This window comes from Nerophis ophidion, linkage group LG02 (assembly GCF_033978795.1).
Source record: "Nerophis ophidion isolate RoL-2023_Sa linkage group LG02, RoL_Noph_v1.0, whole genome shotgun sequence".
Taxonomy (NCBI): Eukaryota; Metazoa; Chordata; class Actinopteri; order Syngnathiformes; family Syngnathidae; genus Nerophis; species Nerophis ophidion.
This window is the reverse complement of record NC_084612.1, coordinates 86,788,266-86,808,697: the sequence shown is the minus strand read 5'-3', so window position 1 is coordinate 86,808,697 and position 20,432 is coordinate 86,788,266. Positions and strand designations below refer to the sequence as shown.

At 42.7% G+C, this 20,432-nt stretch overlaps 1 protein-coding gene across 2 annotated transcripts; it reads left to right on the top strand.

Moving 5' to 3' along the window:
* The first annotated feature begins 4,040 nt into the window (after window positions 1-4,040).
* On the top strand, window positions 4,041-18,758 carry asb7 (ankyrin repeat and SOCS box containing 7). Of its 2 annotated transcripts, none has more exons than XM_061893138.1 (5): window positions 4,041-4,269; window positions 4,798-4,898; window positions 8,427-8,638; window positions 12,143-12,748; window positions 17,505-18,758. In XM_061893138.1, exons 2-5 carry the CDS (start codon window positions 4,861-4,863, stop codon window positions 17,708-17,710), a joined length of 1,062 nt encoding a protein of 353 aa, XP_061749122.1. In that variant the 5' UTR covers window positions 4,041-4,269; window positions 4,798-4,860; the 3' UTR covers window positions 17,711-18,758. The 2 variants fall into 2 exon arrangements, with proteins under 2 accessions (XP_061749122.1, XP_061749114.1); XM_061893130.1 differs by having other exon boundaries at window positions 4,041-4,300.
* The last annotated feature ends 1,674 nt before the right edge of the window (window positions 18,759-20,432 follow it).

Genomic DNA, 20,432 nt, shown 5'->3' with positions numbered 1-20,432 from the left:
TCCTTTCGGTCATGACTCAAAGCTCATGACCATAGGTGAGGATGGGAACGTAGATCGACCGGTAAATTGAGAGCTTTGCCTTCCGGCTCAGCTCCTTCTTCACCACAACGGATCGGTACAACGTCCGCATTACTGAAGACGCCGCACCGATCCGCCTGTCGATCTCACGATCCACTCTTCCCTCACTCGTGAACAAGACTCCTAGGTACTTGAACTCCTCCACTTGGGGCAGGGTCTCCTCCCCAACGCGGAGATGGCACTCCACCCTTTTCCTTTTCACAACATATCATAAATACACCCACGTTCCCTAAGATCTTCTTCATCCATCTATCTCACTGTCCCCTTATTTAAACTGTCCTCACATCTTTGGAACTTCGTAACTTGGACTCAATATCCCTCTTCAAGTCAAGACTCAAAACACACCTGCTTATTCTTTGTAATCATCTTATCTTATCTTTCTTGTTATTATTGTTGTTTTTAATCCATCCATCCATCCATTTTTCTACCGCTGATTTCCTTTGGGGGCGCTGGTGCCTATCTCAGCTACAATCGGGCAGAAGGCGGAGTACACCCTGGACAAGTCGCCACCTCATCGCAGGGCCAACACAGATAGACGGACAACATTCACACACTAGGGTTAATTTAGTGTTGCCAATCAACCTATCCCCAGGTGCATGTCTTTGGAAGTGGGAGGAAGCCGGAGTACCCGGAGGGAACCCACGCATTCACGGGGAGAACATGCAAACTCCACACGGAAATTGATTGAACCCAGGACTGCAGGACCTTCGTATTGTGAGGCAGACGCACTAACCCCTTTGCCACCGTGAGGCATCAGGTTGAAAATAATAATGAATTAAAATCAATGTTGTTATGACTTATTGACCTTTTTATAAAACTACACTTATTATATAATCTAAAATATTCCACTTAAAAAATGTTATTGGGTGAAAATATTGCATATTTCGCGTTTTTTCTATATATAAAAAAAAAAGATTTTGACAAAAAGAGCATACAACTTAATTTTTTTTAAATGTTATCTTGACAGATAGACCTAATGTTGATCTAGAGATTTAAGCCTATAGTAATAATAATATTGAATAATATTTTTAATATTTTTCTGACCAAAACCCTCTGGTGGCCTGAGTGGAGGCCTAAATGTACATTTTTATACATATATTGCATTGGTTTTTAAAATAAAAAAAATATCAAAATGGCCCCAGCTTGCTTTGATTTTTCAGTATGCGGCCCTCAGTGGAAAAAGTTTGGACACCCCCGGTTTAAACTGAAGTTGAACACTTATTGCGCCTAACCCTATAAACAAAGTCACGTACAAGATGAGCTTCCAAAAAATATGAAATTTCCTTTTCACAACATATTATGAATACACATTGTACACAGGGCTTCACGGTGGAAGAGGGGTTAGTGCGTCTGCCTCACAATACGAAGGTTCTGAGTAGTCAGGGTTCAATCCCGGGCTCGGGATCTTTCTGTGTGGAGTTTGCATGTTCTCCCCGTGAATGCGTGGGTTCCCTCCGGGTACTCCGGCTTCCTCCCACTTCCAAAGACATGCACCTGGGGATAGGCCCCTCCCACCTCCAAAGACATGCACCTGGGGATAGGCCCCTCCCACTTCCAAAGACATGCACCTGGGGATAGGCTGACTGGCAACACTAAATTGGCCCTAGTGTGTGAATGTTGTCTATCTGTGTTGGCCTTGCGATAAGGTGGCGACTTGTCCAGGGTGTACATTGCCTTCGGCCCGATTGTAGCTGAGATAGGCACCACTGCCCCCCTGCAACCCCAAAGAGAATAAGCGGTAGAAAATGGATGAATACTGTTCAATTATATACACAGTAAAGGCATGTGAAATATCCTTGTACACATGTTAAACCTGTAGAACTTTAATTACCGGACTAGAATACTCTTCATTCAATGACTGTAAATAATGTAAAAAATAACGTAAAAACACTTTACTTACCAATGTAATTACCGGACTACAATATTTTTCATTCAATGACTGTAAATAATGTAAAAAAATAATGTAAAAACACTTTACTTACCAATGTAATTACCGGACTACAATACTTTTCATTCAATGATAGTAAATAATGTAAAAACAAGAGTATAAAAAAGTCACACTGTTCCGTTACCTTTTTTAATACTACTGTCACTACTCAACTGCCAAAGAACTGTTGACACCTTCATATTTGTTCTTTCCTATACTGTATATACTGTTACACTATTTGATATTGCACTGGTACTGTATTTGACTATTGTACTTCTACTTGTACTGATACTTCTGTGATTTATTGCGCAACTTAACTGTCTTGTAATTAATGTACATCAGAGCTATTCAATTGTTGTATTTCTTGGTATTTAGTATATTAGATTCTGCAACTAGTGTTTGGAACCCACTGTGCGCATAAAAACTAAAAATATGGTCGCCATTACTTTTTTTTTCGACCACGCCACCTTAATCACTCGTCTTGAGAACTGTGTGGGTATTAAGGGCGCCGCCCTCAACTGGTTCCGGTCGTACCTAGCGGACAGGAGTTTTTGTGTATAAATAGACAGTTTTATGTCTTCCACACGGGGTACCCCAGGGCTCAATCCTTGCCCCAATCTTATTTAAATGATAAATGGGTTGTACTTGTATAGCGCTTTTCTACCTTCAAGGTACTCAAAGCGCTTTGACACTACTTCCACATTTACCCATTCACACACACATTCACACACTGATGGAGGGAGCTGCCATGCAAGGCGCTAACCAGCACCCATCAGGAGCAAGGGTGAAGTGTCTTGCTCAGGACACAACGGACGTGACGAGGTTGGTACTTGGTGGGGATTGAACCAGGGACCCTCGGCTGTCCCTTTACCTTCTCTCCCTTGGTTCTATTTTTAGGAAGTATGGTACCGCATTTCATTTTTATGCCGATGATTGCCAGATCTATTTTCCCATGGCACAAAATAACACGATTCAACGTCTCATTGACTGCCTGCACGACATCAAAGCCTGGCTTTCAGCTAACTTCCCGAGTCTAAATGAAGACAAAAACTGAAGTTATGTTGTTCGGTCCAAGTCGCTCTCCCTCCCCCAACGTTGACCTCGGCACTCTGACCCCGTATCTCAGCGACTGTGTCACAAACCTGGGGGTAAAGTTCGACTCAGATTTTAAATTCGAAAAACAAACCAGCAGCGGCGTTTGAAAAAGCTTTTATCAACTACGCCAAATAGCGAAAGTGAAACCGCTTCTATCAGGACATGATTTTGAGAAATCAATCCAGGCCTTTATCTTGAATCGTTTAGACTACTGCAATGCAATAGCCAGGCCTCCATCGCCCGCTAACACAGACCCGCAGACGTGAGCACATCACCCCTATATTAGCGTCCTTTCAATGGCTCCCTGAGCGTTACCGAATCAATTCTAAACTCCTATTTGTTTTTCAATGTCTAAACAACCTCGTGCCAACATATCTCTCCGACCTCCTTCAGCCTTACTGCCCCACCCGATCCCTAAGATCAGCCGATCAGCTGCTACTGACGGTCCCTGACACAAGGCTGAAGCTCAGAGGTGACAGAGCTTTCGCCGCTGCTGCTCCCAAGCTCTGGAACGACCTACCTCTGAGTGTTAGACAAGCCTCCTCTCTTCCTGTTTTTAAATCTCTCTTAAAAACTTATTTTATTACTTGGCTTTTAACACTGAGTGATATCCGTCTTGCAATGGCGTCCCATTATACACCTGCCGTGAACCTGTTTTTATGTTTTATTTATTTTTTTTATCATGTTCTGTTTGTGTTGTGTTCTTTGCTCGGTTCTCGTATTATCTTTTTACCTGCCCATTGTACAGCACTTTGGCTACCCCTGTGGTACATTTTAAATGTGCTTTATAAATAAAGTTGATTTGATTTTGGTTTGAAAACTAAGTTGTTGTTTTTTTAATTTTCCTGCAAGTTATTGTCTTTTTTTTTCCGGGTTTATTTTTACGTGTGTTTATTAGTTGAGGAGGGGGCGGGGGGTCATCGGGATCATGCTTTTATTCTGAAGTCATGATGACGGAAGGTACGCGAATGACGCTTCCGAGCCACGGCGGACTTTCTATGAAAGCTCGTTGTTTGACGTAGAAATGTCGCCGGCGAATGTGCGTCCGCGCACCTAAAAAAATTCAACATCCCAAATGTTGTTTGTCGGCGTCGCGCCCGGAGGAAGAAAAGTGGCTCCAAAATGCAGCTTTGACAACTCGGTTAGCTTTCCCGTCTGGACGCTGATTGGTTCGTTAAATGTCCACACGACGTCTGTCAAGTATGTTTTTTTTTTTTTTTTTTTAGTTCTCCGGCAGGAATTTTCTTTATGTATGTGCAAACATTTAGAAGAAGTAACTTTATGATGGTGGAAGTGCGGCGAAGCAAGAATGCGCTGGTTAGCATGGCTAGCTTTATGGCTAACTAGTGCTAGCTTCAATCTGAGACGCAACACAATATTGCTTCAATTAACCCGCCCCGCGTTATATTAAGTCTCCACTTTTACGTTCAAATAATTCCCCTTAAAGTTGCTAAAGTGTTTCCTTACCGTTGTAACATTCTTCTTGTCTACGCGTCGCTTTATTTTGCATTGTTAGCAATATGTGTCTAGCATTTCTTTTGTTCGCGGCTTCTCTTCCAATGTTAGCTTTTGGGCAAAAAAAATAGCGTTTGCAAACTTAGTAGCAAACTTTTTTTTTTTACGCGGCACTCGTCATCGTGTTGACTGAGCCGCGCTCATGCAGGAGCTCGGCTAACGTCACTTTTTTTTCTGTTTAGGTTTGTGTTGCAGGACATCCTTCTAAGTAAGAATCAAGTCTTTTGTCAAAGTGCTGCTCCGATATGACGAAGAGAAACTTGTCTCCTCGCCTTGCAGAAAGGTAAACATGCCCAAATTCAAAGGTTATTGATGAGCCTGGGGATGTCCAATGTGTGCTTCCGGGAGCTGTTTGTGGCCCGCTACTCAATTTTTGTCCCACATAAAAAAATAAATAAAAAATCCATCCATCCATCCATCCATCTCCCTCCGCTTATCCAAGGTCGGGTCGCGGGGGCAGCAGCCTAAGCAGGGAAGCCCAGACTTCCGTCTCCCCATCCACTTCGTCTAGCTCAGTGGTCGGCAACCTTTACCACTCAAAGAGCCATTTTGACCCTCCATCCATCCATTTCCTACCGCTTATTCCCCTTTGGGGTTGCGGGGGGCGCTGGCGCCTATCTCAGCTACAATCGGGCGGAAGGCGGTGTACACCCTGGAAAAGTCGCTACCTCATCGCAGGGCCAACACAGATAGTCGGACAACATTCACACTCACATTCACACACTATGGCCAATTTAGTGTTGCCAATCAACCTATCCCCAGGTGCATGTCTTTGGAAGTGGGAGGAAGCCGGAGTACCCGGAGGGAACCCACGCGTTCATGGGGAGAACATGCAAACTCCACACAGAAAGATCCCGAGCCCGGGATTGAACCCAGGACTGCAGGACCTTCGTATCTGCCATTTTGACCCGTTTCAAAAAATAAAGAAAATAACGGGAGCCACAAGACTCTTGAAATTTAAAATGAAAGAAGACAGTATACAGAGTTTTTTTTTTTTGTTGCTTTGTGCTATCTTTCAACCAGGGGTCTCAGACATGTGGCCCGCAATTAGTGCGGTCAGTGAGTTTTATATGAATGCCCCTTATTAGCATTACGCATTCAATTCCTCCCGACTTGTTCGGGATACTCGCGGGTTACAGAGTGACTATAAACTCGGACGTCTACTGAGTAAAACCCAATCAACTAACATAAAGGCGTGCTACGATGACACTGACTTACTTTAGTGCTCTCCACATCTTGTACAAACAGTTTACCAGTAAGGTCATGTGTCGTATGTGGCTTCTGCAGACACACACATGCGACATTCTTGTTCAACAGCCATACAGGTCACAGTGAGGGTGCCAGTTTAAACAACTTTAACACTGCTACAAATATGCGCCACACTGTGAACCCACACCAAACAAGAAAAACAAATACATTTCGTGAAAACATCCGCACTGTAACACAACATAAACACAAAATAAGAAATACCCAGAATCCCATACAACCCTGACTCTTCCAGGCTACATTATACACCCCGCTACCGCCCCCTCCTAACCCCGCCCACCTCAACCGACGCAGGAGGGGAGGGGGGGGGGTGCTATATACATATATATATATATATATATATATATATATATATATATATATGTATATGTATATGTATATAGGGTTTCATCACCAAAAATTATTCCCGGGCGTGGCCACCGCTGCTTCTCACTGCTCACCTCCCCTCCCAGGGGGTGATCAAGGGTGATGGGTCAAATGCAGAGAATAATTTCACCACACCTAGTGTGTGTGAGACAATCATTGGTACTTTAACTTTTAGTTATATACAGTGGGGCAAAAAAAAGTATTAAGTCAGCCAGCGATTGTGCAAGTTCTCCCACTTAAAATGATGACAGAGGTCTGTAATTTTCATCATAGGTACACTTCAACTGTGAGAGACAGAATGTGAAAAAATTCATATTGTAGGAATTTTAAAGAATTTATTTGTGAATTATGGTGGAAAATAAGTATTTGGTCAATAACAAAAATTCAACTCAATACTTTGTAATATAACCTTTGTTGGCAATAACAGAGGTCAAACAATTACTATAGGTCTTAACCAGGTTTGCACACACATTAGCTGGTATTTTGGCCCCTTCCTCTATGCAGATCTTCTCGAGAGCAGTGATGTTTTGGGGCTGTCGCCGAGCAACACAGACTTTCAACTCCCTCCACAGATTTTCTATGGGGTTGAGGTCTGGAGACTGGCTAGGCCACTCCAGGACTTTCAAATGCTTCTTACGGATTCACTTCTTCGTTGCCCGGGCAGTGTGTTTGGGATCATTGTCATGCTGGAAGACCCAGCCACGTTTCATCTTCAAAGCTCTCACTGATGGAAGGAGGTTTTGGCTCAAAATCTCACTATACATGGCCCCATTCATTATTTCCTTAACATGGATAAGTTGTCTTGTCCCCTTAGCAGAAAAACAGCCCCAAAGCATGATGTTTCCACCCCCATGCTTCACAGTAGGTATGGTGCTCTTGGAATGGAAATCAGTATTCTTCTTCCTCCAAACACGACGAGTCGAGTTTATACCAAAAAGTTATATTTTGGTTTCATCTGACCACATGACATTCTCCCAATCCTCTGCTGTATTATCCATGTGCTCTCTGGCAAACTTCAGACGGGCCTGGACATGCACTGGCTTAAGCAGGGGCACACGTCTGGCACTGCAGGATTTGATTCCCTGTCAGCGTAGTTTGTTACTGATGGTAACCTTTGTTACTTTGGTCCCAGCTACCTGCAGGTCATTCACCAGGTCCCCCCGTGTGGTTCTGGGATTTTTGCTCACCGTTCTCATGATCATTTTGACCCCACGGGATAAGATCTTGCGTGGAGCCCCAGATCGAGGGAGATTATCAGTGGTCTTGTATGTCTTCCATTTTCTGATAATTGCTCCCACAGTTGATTTTTTCACACCAAGCTGCTTGCCTATTGTAGATTCACTCTTCCCAGTCTGGTGCAGGTCTACAATTCTTTTCCTGGTGTCCTTCGACAGCTCTTTGTTCTTGGCCATAGTGGAGTTTGGAGTCTGACTGTTTGAGGCTGTGGGACAGGTGTCTTTTATACAGATAAGGAGTTTAAACAGGTTCCATTAATACAGGTAACGAGTAGAGGACAGAAGAGCTTCTTAAAGAAAAAGTTACAGGTCTGTGAGAGCCAGAGATCTTCCTTGTTTGAAGTGACCAAATACTTTTTTTTCCGCCATCATTTACAAATAAATTCTTTAAAATTCCTACAATGTGAATTCCTGGATTTTTTTTTTTCACATTTTGTCTCTCACAGTTGAAATGTACCTACGATGAAAATTACAGACCTCTGTCATCATTTTGTGGGAGAACTTCCACAATCGGTGGCTGACTACTTTTTTGCCCCACTGTATATATACTATATACACACATGTATTTATATATAAACCTATTTAAGTTAAAGTACCAATGATTGTCACACACACTAGATGTGGCGAAATTGTTCTCTGCATTTGACCCACCACCCTTGATCACCCCCTCTGGGAGGTGAGGGGAGCAGTGAGCAGCAGCGGTGGCCGCACTCGGGAATCATTTTTTGGTGATTTAACCCCCCATTCCAACCCTTGATGCTGAGTGCCATGCAGGGAGGTAATGGGTTCTATTTTTAGTCTTTTACATGTATTTATATATATATTTCAATAAGTAAACCTATACATATTTTTTTTGGGGGGGTATATTTATACATGTATGTACCCATCTCCTGATAGAGGTTATTGGTAAAGACTAATATTCCTGTTGGGAAATATGTCAACAGGATGCCGAACCATCAGTGCAGAGGGGACACCGAGCTGCCCGAGGAGCTGCAGATCCAGGCTGCAGTGGCGGCGGGCGATGCTTATAGCGTCAGGAAGATGCTGGAGCAAGGATACTCGCCAAAGACCCGTGATGCCAACGGCTGGACGCTGCTGCACTTCTCCGCCACCAAAGGCAACGAGCAATGTGTGCGCGTCTTTCTGGATTATGGAGGTCAGATTTGTTTTGTTGTTCTCAGTTTTGACACAAATACGTATTTGTTTGCCCTTGCTCTTAAACACATAACGGGACTAGAGTTCAGGGACATAGGCAGCCGAGGCAACAAATACAACTATAAAATAAATATGAATATTTGTCCATTAACACGTTGTAAATCTGGCTTTGTGTCGCCCTAAGCAATATTATTCTGGCCCCATCGTTGTCGATTATTTTTTTAAATTAGATTTCTAAAAAGTTTCGTGTGTAAAAATCACACCATTTGTACACAAACTTCAGAGTTCAATTTTTGTGACGCTTCTGGATACTGTGCAGCTTATTGGTCTTGCGTGTTCAAAACGGCCAAAACTGGTCTGCTTGTCACAATGTTGCCAAAAAATTTGTTCAGGGGACATTTTTTCACCATGAATTTGTGCACGGTAAAATATACGGTGTGTTTTAATATTTTTAACTTCACACTAATCGGGCTATAAATAGGTGCCTGTGCATTTGATTATTTTTCATGATAACGTGCTTTAAAATCATAAGTCAGATATTTAAGGTTTTATTTAAAGTGTTTTGAATCTATGTTAAGATAATGTTTGTTGTATTGTTTAAAAGAAGTACAATTCAAAATGAAGTGTTCTATTGATGCTATTTTTTCCAAGCTTTTGTGGGCCATATGAAATTATATATATTACAAACCGCGTTTCCATATTACTTGGGAAATTGTGTTAGTTGTAAATATAAACGGAATACAATGATCTGCAAATCATTTTCAACCCATATTCAGTTGAATATGCTACAAAGACAACATATTTGATGTTCAAACTGATAAGCATTTGTTTTTTTGCAAATAATCATTAACTTTAGAATTTGATGCCAGCAACACGTGACAAAAAAGTTGGGAAAGGTGGCATTAAATACTGATAAAGTTGAGGAATGCTCATCAAACACTTATTTGGAACATCCCACAGGTGTGCAGGCTAATTGGGAACAGGTGGGTGCCATGATTGAGTATAAAAACAGTTTCCCCAAAAATGCTCAGTCTTTCACAAGAAAGGATGGGGCGAGGTACACCCCTTTGTCCACAACTGCGTGAGCAAATAGTCAAACAGTTTTCAGAACGTTTCTTAAAGTGCAATTGCAAGAAATTTAGGGATTTCAACATCTACGGTCCATATTATCATCAAAAGGTTGAGAGAATCTGTAGAAATCATTCCACGTAAGCGGCATGGCCGGAAACCAACATTGAATGACCTTGACCTTTGATCCCTCAGACGGCACTGTATCAAAAACCGACATCAATCTCCAAAGGTTATCAGCACATGGGCTCAGGAACACTTCAGAAAACCACTGTCACTAAATACAGTTTGTCGCTACATCTGTAAGTGCAAATTAAATCTCTACTATGCAAAGCGAAAGCCATTTATCAACAACATCCAGAAACGCCGCCGGCTTTTCTGGGCCCGAGATCATCTAAGATAAACTGATGCAAAGTGGAAAAGTGTTTTGTGGTCTGACGAGTCCACATTTCAAATAGTTTTTGGAAATATTCGACATTGTGTTATCCGGACCAAAGGGGAAGCGAACCATCCAGACTGTTATCGACGCAAAGTTCAAAAGCCAGCATCTGTGATGGTTTTGGGGTGCATTAGTTCCCAAGGCATGGGTTCAGTGAAGGCACCATTAATGCTAAAAGGTACATACAGGTTTTGGAACAACATATGCTGCCATCTAAGCGCCATCTTTTTCATGGCCCCTGCTTAATTCAGCAAGACAATGCCAAGCCACATTCAGCACGTGTTACAACAGTGTGGCTTCATAAGAAAAGAGTGTAGGTACTTTCCTGGCCCGCCTGCATTCCAGACCTGTCTCCCATCGAAAATGTGTGGCGCATTATGAAGCGTAAAATACGACAGCGGAGACACCGGACTGTTGAACAACTGAAGCTCTACATAAAACAAGAATGGGAAAGAATTCCACATTCAAAGCTTCAACAATTAGTTTCCTCAGTTCCCAAACGTTTATTGAGTGTTGTTAGAAGAAAAGATTATTTATCACAGTGGTGAACATGCCCTTTCCCAACTACCTTGGCACGTGTTGCAGACATGAAATTCTAAATTAATTATTATTTGCAAAAAAAAAAAGTTTATGAGTTTGAACATCAAATATGTTGTCTTTGTAGTGCATTCAATTGAATATGGGTTGAAAAGGATTTGCAAACCATTGTATTCCATTTATATTTACATCTAACACAATTTCCAAACTCATGGAAATGGGATTTGAAAAAAAAAGTGGTCAGATATCAAGGTACACGTTACATGTTTTAATTTTAGTGAGCATGTTAAAAAGTTATTGATAAATTGTTCCAGGAGGTGTCGCAAGATGACGTCTTTACACGTGGCATCTGTAAAGCTGAATTTTAGAGTGCACTTTTGAGGAACATTCTTGAGTAAAAGCTGCAAAACATTTTAACACTTGACCAGAAAAACATGATAAAACAAAATTATAATAAAAATTAATAAACAATTAAATGATCATTTCATTCATTTTCTTTCACTTATTTATTTAATTCAGGCAATGACACAAAAAAACGAGGTAGGCAACACATAATAGAATTTATTAATATAATTCAAAATTTAATGTACAGTATGTAATCATGATCCAGTTTTGCTTGAAAGGGAGTTCAACTTATTTAACTATTTAGCTTTGTGGAATAAATTGTTTATAAAAAAAATAAAATAAATAAAAAAATAGATAATTTTCTGCCATTTAATGTTCAACTTAATTTAGTATTTTAATATTTGTGGAGAAAAATTTATTAATAAGAATCTTTTTCATTTCTGCATCATGTGACGTTCAACTTGTTTAACTATTTATTGATAACTTTATTTATTTAAAGTACCAATGATTGTCTCACACAACAGGTGTGGCGAAATTATTCTCTGCATTTGACCCATCACCCTTGATCACCCCCTGGGTGGTGAGGGGAGCAGTGAGCAGCAGCGGTGGCCGTGTGGACTAAATTGTGTATAAATAGAGAAAAATATATATTTTTTTGTCATGTGATATTCAATTATTTAACTATTGAGAGCCATTATTATTTGTGGAGTAAATTGTGTGTAAATGGACAACAGGCAGTGAATAAATTGCTATGAAATGGCAAATCTTAATTATTTTTGACATGTTGCAATGAGAAATTAAAAAAATCAATCAATCAATCAATGTTTACTTATATAGCCCCAAATCACTAGTGTCTCAAAGGGCTGCACAAACCACTACGACATCCTCGGTAGGCCCACATAAGGGCAAGGAAAACTCACACCCAGTGGGACGTCGGTGACAATGATGACTATGAGAACCTTGGAGAGGAGGAAAGTGTGACGTATCATGTTGTAACTGTCTTTGAAATAAACTTCAACCTTAATAATAGTCACCAGTCTATGTTGTAATGACGGCAGTGACCACTAGGGGGAAGTGTTTATCAACCGCTTACCTGTGCCCTCTTTTCCCCCACAGCCAACCCCACCGTGAAAGACCTCATCGGGGGCTTCACGGCACTGCACTACGCCGCCATGCACGGCCGCGCACGCATCGCTCGCCTCATGCTGGATTCGGTCTTCTGCGGCGACATCATCAACGCCAAGAGCAACGACGGCTGGACGCCGCTGCACGTGGCGGCCCACTACGGCCGCGACGCCTTCGTGCGCCTCCTGCTGGAGCTGAAGGCCGAGGTGGACCCGCTGAGCGACAAGGGCACCACGCCGCTGCAGCTGGCCATGATCCGCGAGCGCTCCAGCTGCGTGCGCATCCTCCTGGACCACAACGCCAACATCGACATCCAGAAGGGCTTCGTGCTGCGCTACGCCGTCATTAAGGGGAACCACTCCTACTGCCGCATGTTCCTGCAGCGGGGGGCCGACACCAACCTGGGACGGCTTGAGGACGGCCAGACCCCCTTGCACCTGTCGGCGATCCGCGACGACGTCCTGTGCGCTCAGATGCTCTACGCCTACGGCGCCAACACCAACATCAGGAACTACGAGGGACAGACGCCCGCCGCCGTCTCCGTCAGCATGCCCCAACACAGCCGTGCGTGCCTGGACTTCCTGCAGGACGTCTCAAGTGAGTGCGCGCGCACACACACACACACACACACAATCAGTTCTGGCATCGTGTTCCAGTCCATTGATGTTAGCTGGTTGCTATGACAACGCCATGGCATCACATTAGGCCGTGATGTCAATTGTGACCTCAAGCGAGCGTTGTGCAATATAGCCTTTGTGTTCCATGTGATCATGTGATGTCAGAGGAACAATGGCGTCGTTCCTGCCTTGATACTTAATATCTTATCTCACATGACACGTGTGCCTCGTCCGCAACTTTTTATTTAGACACCGTTCACTTTGGCCATCACGTTTTTAGCATTAGCGTTGTGACACAACACATGCAAACCCTGAAAACGGGTTCTTAATCTTTTTGACCTCGGGCCCAAATATTTACACTGAAAAAGAAGTTTACAAGGGACGGCGTGGCGCAGTGGGAGAGTGGCCGTGCGCACCCCGAGGGTGACTGGTTCAAATCCCACCTAGTACCAACCTCGTCACGTCCGTTGTGTCCTGAGCAAGACACTTCACCCTTGCTCCTGATGGGTGCTGGTTAGCGCCTTGCATGGCAGCTCCCTCCATCAGTGTGTGAATGTGTGTGTGGATGGGTGAATGTGGAAGTAGTGTCAAAGCGCTTTGAGTACCTTGAAGGTAGAAAAGCGCTATACAAGTACAACCCATTTATCATTTATTTATTTACAACATCGTCAAATGATACGAACGCATGTGTTGATCACAATAATTATTTTTTCCACACAAAAACCTTAAGCTTAGGTCAGGCTGATTGGAAAAAATATTATTTGAAAAAAAATAATACTAATCAAATATACTGCATAAGAAGGGACTTATAGATAAGACTTAGACAAACTTTAATGATCCACAAGGGAAATTGTTCCACACAGTAGTTCAGTTACAAAGGATGGAAAGGATAAGGATTAGAGATGTCCGATAATGGCTTTTTTGCTGATATTCGATATTCCGATATTGTCCAACTCAATTACCAATAAACGATACCGATGTATACAGTCCTGGAATTAACACATTATTATGCCTAATTTTGTTGTGATGCCCCGCTGGATGCATTAAACAATGTAACAAGGTTTTTCCAAAATAAGTCAACTCATGTTATGGGAAAAAATTACAACATGGCACTGCAATATTTATTACTGAAGACACAAAGTGGGGGCGGCATGGCGTAGTGGGTAGAGCGGCCGTACCAGAAACCTGAGGGTTGCAGGTTCGCTTCCCACCTATGGACATCAAAGTCGCTGCCGTTGTGTCCTTGGGCAGGACACTTCACCCTTTGCCCCCGGTGCCGCTCACACCGGTGAATGAATGATGAATGAATGATAAGTGGTGGTCGGAGGGGCCGTAGGCGCAAACTGGCAGCCACGCTTCCGTCAGTCTACCCCAGGGCAGCTGTGGCTACAGATGTAGCTTACCACCACCAGGTGTGAATGAATGATGGGTTCCCACTTCTCTGTGAGCGCTTTGAGTATATAACAATAGAAAAGCGCGATATAAATCTAATCCATTATTATTATTATTATTTTGTTTAACATGCCGCAAAACAGCAGCTTGGAATTTGGGACATGATCCCCCTGAGAGAGCATGAGGTAGGGGGTGAGGATGGGGGGGTACTTGAGGTGGGGTAGGGGGTAGCAGGGGGTTTATATTATAGCTTCCCAGAAGAGTTAGTGCTGGGAGGAGTTCTGGGTATTTGTTCAGTTGTGTTACGGTGCGGAAGTTCTCCCGAAATGTGTTTGTCATTCTTGTTTGGTATGGGTTCACAATGTGGCGCATATTTGTAACAGTGTTAAAGTTGGTTAACCGGACACCCTCAGTGTGACCTGTATGTCTGTTGACCAAGTACGCCTTGCATTCACTTGTGTGTGTGAAAAGCCATAGATATCATGTGATTGGGCCGGCACGCGAAGGCAGTGGCTTTAAGGTTTATTGGCGCTCTCTATTTCTCCCTACGTCTGTGTACACTGCGGTGTTTTGAAAAGTCATACATTTAACTTTTTGAAACCGATACAGACAATTTCCGATATCGCATTTTAAAGCATTTATTGGCCGGTCATATCGGCAGTCTGATATTATCGAACATCTCTAATAAGAATGTAAATGATAATGCACACAAGGGCACAAAAAGGAGAAAACAAAAGGTATAAATAAAGGTATAAAATAGAAAACTGCCCCAAAAAATATTTACATAGTTTTATGTTGTGCTGAAATAGTTCAAATGAAGTCATTATAATAAAATTAAAGTGCAAATGAAAATACAGCTTCACCACCTTAGTCATCATTTTTGCGCTTAAAGTTAAAAGTTACTACTGATAGTCACACACACACTAGTCTGGTCATATCACTCTCTGCGTTTCACCCGTCCCCTTGTTCCACCCCCTGGGAGGTGAGGGGAGCAGTGAGCAGCAGCGATGGCCGCGCTCGGGAATAATATTTGGTGATTTAACCCCCAATTCCAACCCTTGATGCTGAGTGCCAAGCAGGGAGGTAATGGGTCCCATTTTTATAGTCTTTGGTATGACACTGCCGGGGTTTGAAGTCACGACCGACCGATCTCGGGGCGGACACTCTAACCACAAGGCCACTGAGCAGGTTAATAAGGAAACCATTGACCCGTCAAATGAGAGTCTCGCTAGAACGAGAACACTTAAGAAATGTCTGTAAGACCACGGCTGAGAAAAAGATTTGGCGGCCCTCTAGGGCAGACCCGGGCAATTATTTTGACTTGGGCGGCCAAATTTAGAGAAAAAAATGTGTCTGGAGGCCGGTATATCTATTTTTTTAGGAACACTAATACAAAAACCTCACAATAATGTCTGATTAAACGCTAAAAACGATACGACAGACCGCCTCAAAAACGGAATGGAATTTTACATTTTACTACTGAATGAGACACCCACAATCTGAATGAAAATAATGTGGGATTTACAATATTAACTATGAAGGATAAAACACTGAATATTGACAATATATGAACGTCACACCCCCCAATTGACATATTTTACAGTCAAGTGAAACGCCACCAAAATGCAACAGACCCAGCAAAATATGAACGCGCAGGGTAAAAATAACTATCTGATACATTACCAAGCTTTAGAACTTTGTTGTAAAAATCTCCTTCCGCGTCTGTCCTGACACCCTTCATTTTTAGGCAACACTCTGTGGAAACGCGCCCCGCCCACACTGTTTGGTGCCTCGTCTCAGCTGCTGTGACCTAGATGTATTAAAATACTTTGTATAGTTCAAGATAGGGCTGGGCGATGTATCGATATACTCAAATAATCACGGGTTTCTCTCTGTGCGCTACAGAAAATTACTATATCGTGATATTCAAGTATCTGTCTCACGCAGTTGCTTTTCGCTGTGGGCATTACACTCATGTGTTTCCCCCTCTTTCTTGTCTCTCCTTCTCACAGTGACTTAAAACAAGCGCACCTTCTTATAAGTCATACTGTCCCGTGTGCAACGTCACATGCTCCCGCGGAGCAGACGGGTAGCGACATGGTAACGTTGGCTGTGATGCTATCGATGCGATGCGGGTGGTAATACGAGAGAGAAGGCGTGAATCTGGTAACAAATGAAGGAAGAATAGGTAGAAGGGCGGTAAAGCTCGATTGGTAGAGCGGCCGTGCCAGCAACTTGAGGGTTGCAGGTTCGATCCCTGCTTCCGCCATCCTAGTCACTGCCTATTGTGTCCTAGGGCAAGACACTTTACCCACCTGCTCCCAGTGCCACCCACACTGGTTTGAATTAAAAAATTAGATATTGGGTTTCACTATGTAAAGCGCTTTGAGTCACTAGAGAAAAAGCGCTATATAAATATAATTCACTTCACTTCACAATTAATTCCCAAGAAAAACAACACGGGGTCCATCGTCTGGCGGTGGTTTGGTTTCAAGTGGGAAGATGTTGAACAATTATGCGGCAAAAGCATTGCTACAAAAAGTAGCACCACTGCTAATGTAGCATCATTTGAAAAGTCACCCGCTAGAGAATGAAGAGTGCTTGAAACTCCACATGTCAATATGAAAAAAATTGGCAACAACAGAAGGAGATAATGTCCGCAGCAACCTAGATTTCCTATTATGCAGCTCATTTTTATTTGACACTTAAAATATCTTGTGTGACATCATCCACAAAAGTGCACTTTATTTGTTTTAAACTACTGTAATGGCGTTCTGTACAAAAAGTGCACTTTAATTTAGTGTGGTTTTGATATGTCATCTTAGTGACATCATGCACAAAAGTGCGCTAATAGCTTTTTTTAAGATGTCTCTGACAATCTTGCACTTTCTGTTTTGAAATGACATGAATGTGCCTCTGCTTAATAACTGTTTAATAGATAGATAGATAGTACTTTATTGATTCCTTCGGGACAGTTCCCTCAGGAAAATTAAAGTAAATATAAAAAAAATATATAATGTTGACTTAGTTGTGTTTAAAATAAGCATATATTATTGCAGTATGAACACGAATGTTTTAATGTAGACACAAAGAATCATCATACTGCTGTGATTATATGCATCAAGTGTTCATTCAAGGCTAAGGCAAAATATTGAGATATATACCGTGTATCGTGACATGGCCTAAAAATATCGAGAGATTAATAAAAGGCCATATCGCCCAACCCTAGTTCAAGACTCATGGTCATTTGAAAACACTGCACATCATAATGGCAGCTACAGTTTCCATCTTAAAGATCTAAAAAGTTTGGACACCCCTCCACCCTTTTGGTTTGTTTTATTCAGGGCGGCCCAGGAGCCTGCAGGACTTGTGTCGCATCAAGATCCGTCAGTGCATCGGCCTGCAAAGCCTCAACATGCGGGTGGAGAAGCTCCCCATCGCCACGGTCATGAAGGACTATCTCAGGCACAAAGTCAATCGCATCAGAGGTCGTACGCAGCCCCTGGTGTCGCCCACGCCGGGGAGAAAAAGGCGGAGACGAAGGAGATGATTTTTGTCACGTACGTGAAGTTGTTGTCGCATTTCACCCATTCTTCTGTAGGGAACAGCGGGCAGCCATCGTTCGGCGCCCCGGGGACCGGATCGGGGTCATAGATCAGCTGCGTGGTCATTGAAGCTTCCATGTGCGGGTGGGGTGGGAGGGACGAGGGGGGCAGGCAATGTGGGTGAAGTGCCCTGGTCGAGGACACGAACAGCGACTAGGACGGGGGACTCGAACCGGATGGTCCACTCTATGCCGCGCCGTCCCAGAATGACATAGAAGAGAAAGAACTGTTTGCGGTTCCTTGCTGACAGTCGGTCAGTTTCCGCGCGTTCCTGCCTTGTTCTCCACGTCATAAACCTTCGCTGGCTCCGCCTGCCGAATGTGGAGCGGGGTTGGGTGGGGGGCACAGCCTCATCCTCCGGACTGCCAAGTTGACTATTCACGGTTTGCAGTCTTCCACGTGGCAATCCTGGGTGTTATATTAATATTTTTGTACAATTTATTTAAACTTTTTTTTTGTTTTTTGTTTTTTCGTGTGTGTGTGTTTGCACGTGCCATTTTCCTGATAAAATTCCACAAAAAAATGTCAGAAGAAATCACTCGTGTAGGCAAAAAGCACATTTAACGCCCTATAACCACACACAACATCTGGCTGTGTTGCCCCCTGCTGGATTGTTATGCTCATTTTTGGACTGCGGCCCTTGCAATACCCCCCAAAAATTGATACGATGCTACACAAATTATGCTAATAACAAATATATGTGCAACATGCATCAAAGTGCCCTGTCATTACTTAATTTTGTATCAGTGAAAACAAAAAAAATGCGGACCCCCTTGTTTTAACAGAACCATTCTAATGGCTGCCACAAGGGGGGCCTCCAAATACGCGACAATGATAAATCGTTTGGTTTTCCTTCCAAGTGAATGGGTTGTAGGAAAGACAAAATATTTGTAATTTTTTTGAAAAGCGCGAGCGACTTCCTGAATGTACCAATAAAGTTGGTCTGAGACCCAAGGGGGGGGGGGGGGAGAAGCCCCGCCCAACTCATCTGAACCCTTGTGTCATTTGTCCTTTTGTTTTGTTTTGCATTGTCGAGCCCTGCAGGTTTCCCTGGAAAGGAACAAACGAGTGTGCGTGTTTGAAAGCCAAGAGGATGGCAGCCAGTAACGTATCAGATCATCTTACGAGGTTTTTTTTTTTTGGAAGGGGTTTTCTTAGCTGCCACAGTATACTACAACAGTTGTGGTATACCTCTGGTCATGCCACCCTCCAGCGGGACAGGGGCGGTGTGGATGCACAATGGATCAGAGAACCCGCCGGTCCTGTGATCATCTCAGCAAGTTGAGCTAACCATGGCAACCAGTCTTTACAGCCTAAAATAATGTCATCTCAGGTTTTTGAGTTCGTAGTACTGAAATTGACTCTGACATGTCCAAATAAGGGCATGTTGCCTAGCATTTCCTGTCATTCCTTTTTTCAAGAGTCCTAACATTGCTTTTGTGAAGCGTATGCTGTTTACCTGCACGTCTACAAAGACCAACTAAGGCAAAACATGTTGTTTTTTACTAGCAGATACTACACAGGTCAATAATCCTTCACCTAATCCAAAACATGTTATTTCTTAGACTAGCAGATACTTCACAGGTCAAGATTTTGTAATCCTTCACCTAATGCAAAACATGTTAGCGACCTCTGGTATCTGCTAGTATGCATGTACTACCACAACGGCTGTGATGGCGGAAGAAGACTGCAGCAGAAAAGGGCCCCCAGTCTTGGGACTCCATGCCACTGGACCCTGACCCGATTCTGTCAAGGATTGTGTGGTGTAGTCTAAAGTCACGCACAGGAGGATCGTCATACTCGTTCAAGTGACAGCCGATGATGATCTGCTCGTAAGAACTAACATGTTTTGTATTAGGTGAAGGATTACATACACACTTGACCTGTGTAGTATCTGCTAGTCTAAGAAATAACAGGTTTTGCATTAGGTGACATGTGTAGCATCTGCTAGTACTAAGAAATAACATGTTTTGCATTAGGTGAAGGATTACATACGGTAGTGTTGACCTGTGTAGTATCTGCTAAAGAAATAACATGTTTGGCATTAGGTGAGGGATTACATAGTCTTGACCTGTGTAGTATCTGCTAGTCTAAGAAATAACATGTTTTGCTGATATATTTGAATACGTGCAGGTGGATAGCATGCGCTACACAAAAGCAAAGTTTAGCAAATATGTCGATGTTAGGACTTAAGGACTGGTCTCCATGAAAAACAGTCACGATGACAGGAAATGCTAGGCAACATGCCCTTATTTGGATGTGTCGGGGTCAATTTCATTCAGTACTATGAACTCAAAAACCTGAGATGACATAATTTCAGGCAAGAGAAATTTTGACTAGAGAAAAAAAAGTGTCTGGGGGCTGGTATATCGGATTTTTAGGAACAGTAATACAAAAAATGTTTGTTTGAATGCTGAAAACGTTATGACAGGCCGCCTTAAAAAAACGGAATGGAATTTTACGTTTTTACTGAAAGACCCAGAATGTACAAACCCCGTCTCCATATGAGTTGGGAAATTGTATTAGATGTAAATATAAACGGAATACAATGATTTGCAAATCCTTTTCAACCCATATTCACTTGAATATGCTACAAAAACAACATATTTGATGTTCAAACTCATAAACTTGAATAATTAACTTAGAATTTCATAGCTGCAACACGTG

What these genes read in the sequence shown, in the direction of transcription:
- asb7 (XM_061893138.1), top strand. Translation starts at nt 4,861, where the DNA reads ATGACGAAGAGAAACTTGTCTCCTCGCCTTGCAGAAAG. An exon ending in TCTCCTCGCCTTGCAGAAAG is followed by an intron (nt 4,899 to 8,426) that starts GTAAACATGCCC and finishes ATATGTCAACAG; the next exon opens with GATGCCGAACCATCAGTGCA. An exon ending in CTTCCTGCAGGACGTCTCAA is followed by an intron (nt 12,749 to 17,504) that starts GTGAGTGCGCGC and finishes TGTTTTATTCAG; the next exon opens with GGCGGCCCAGGAGCCTGCAG.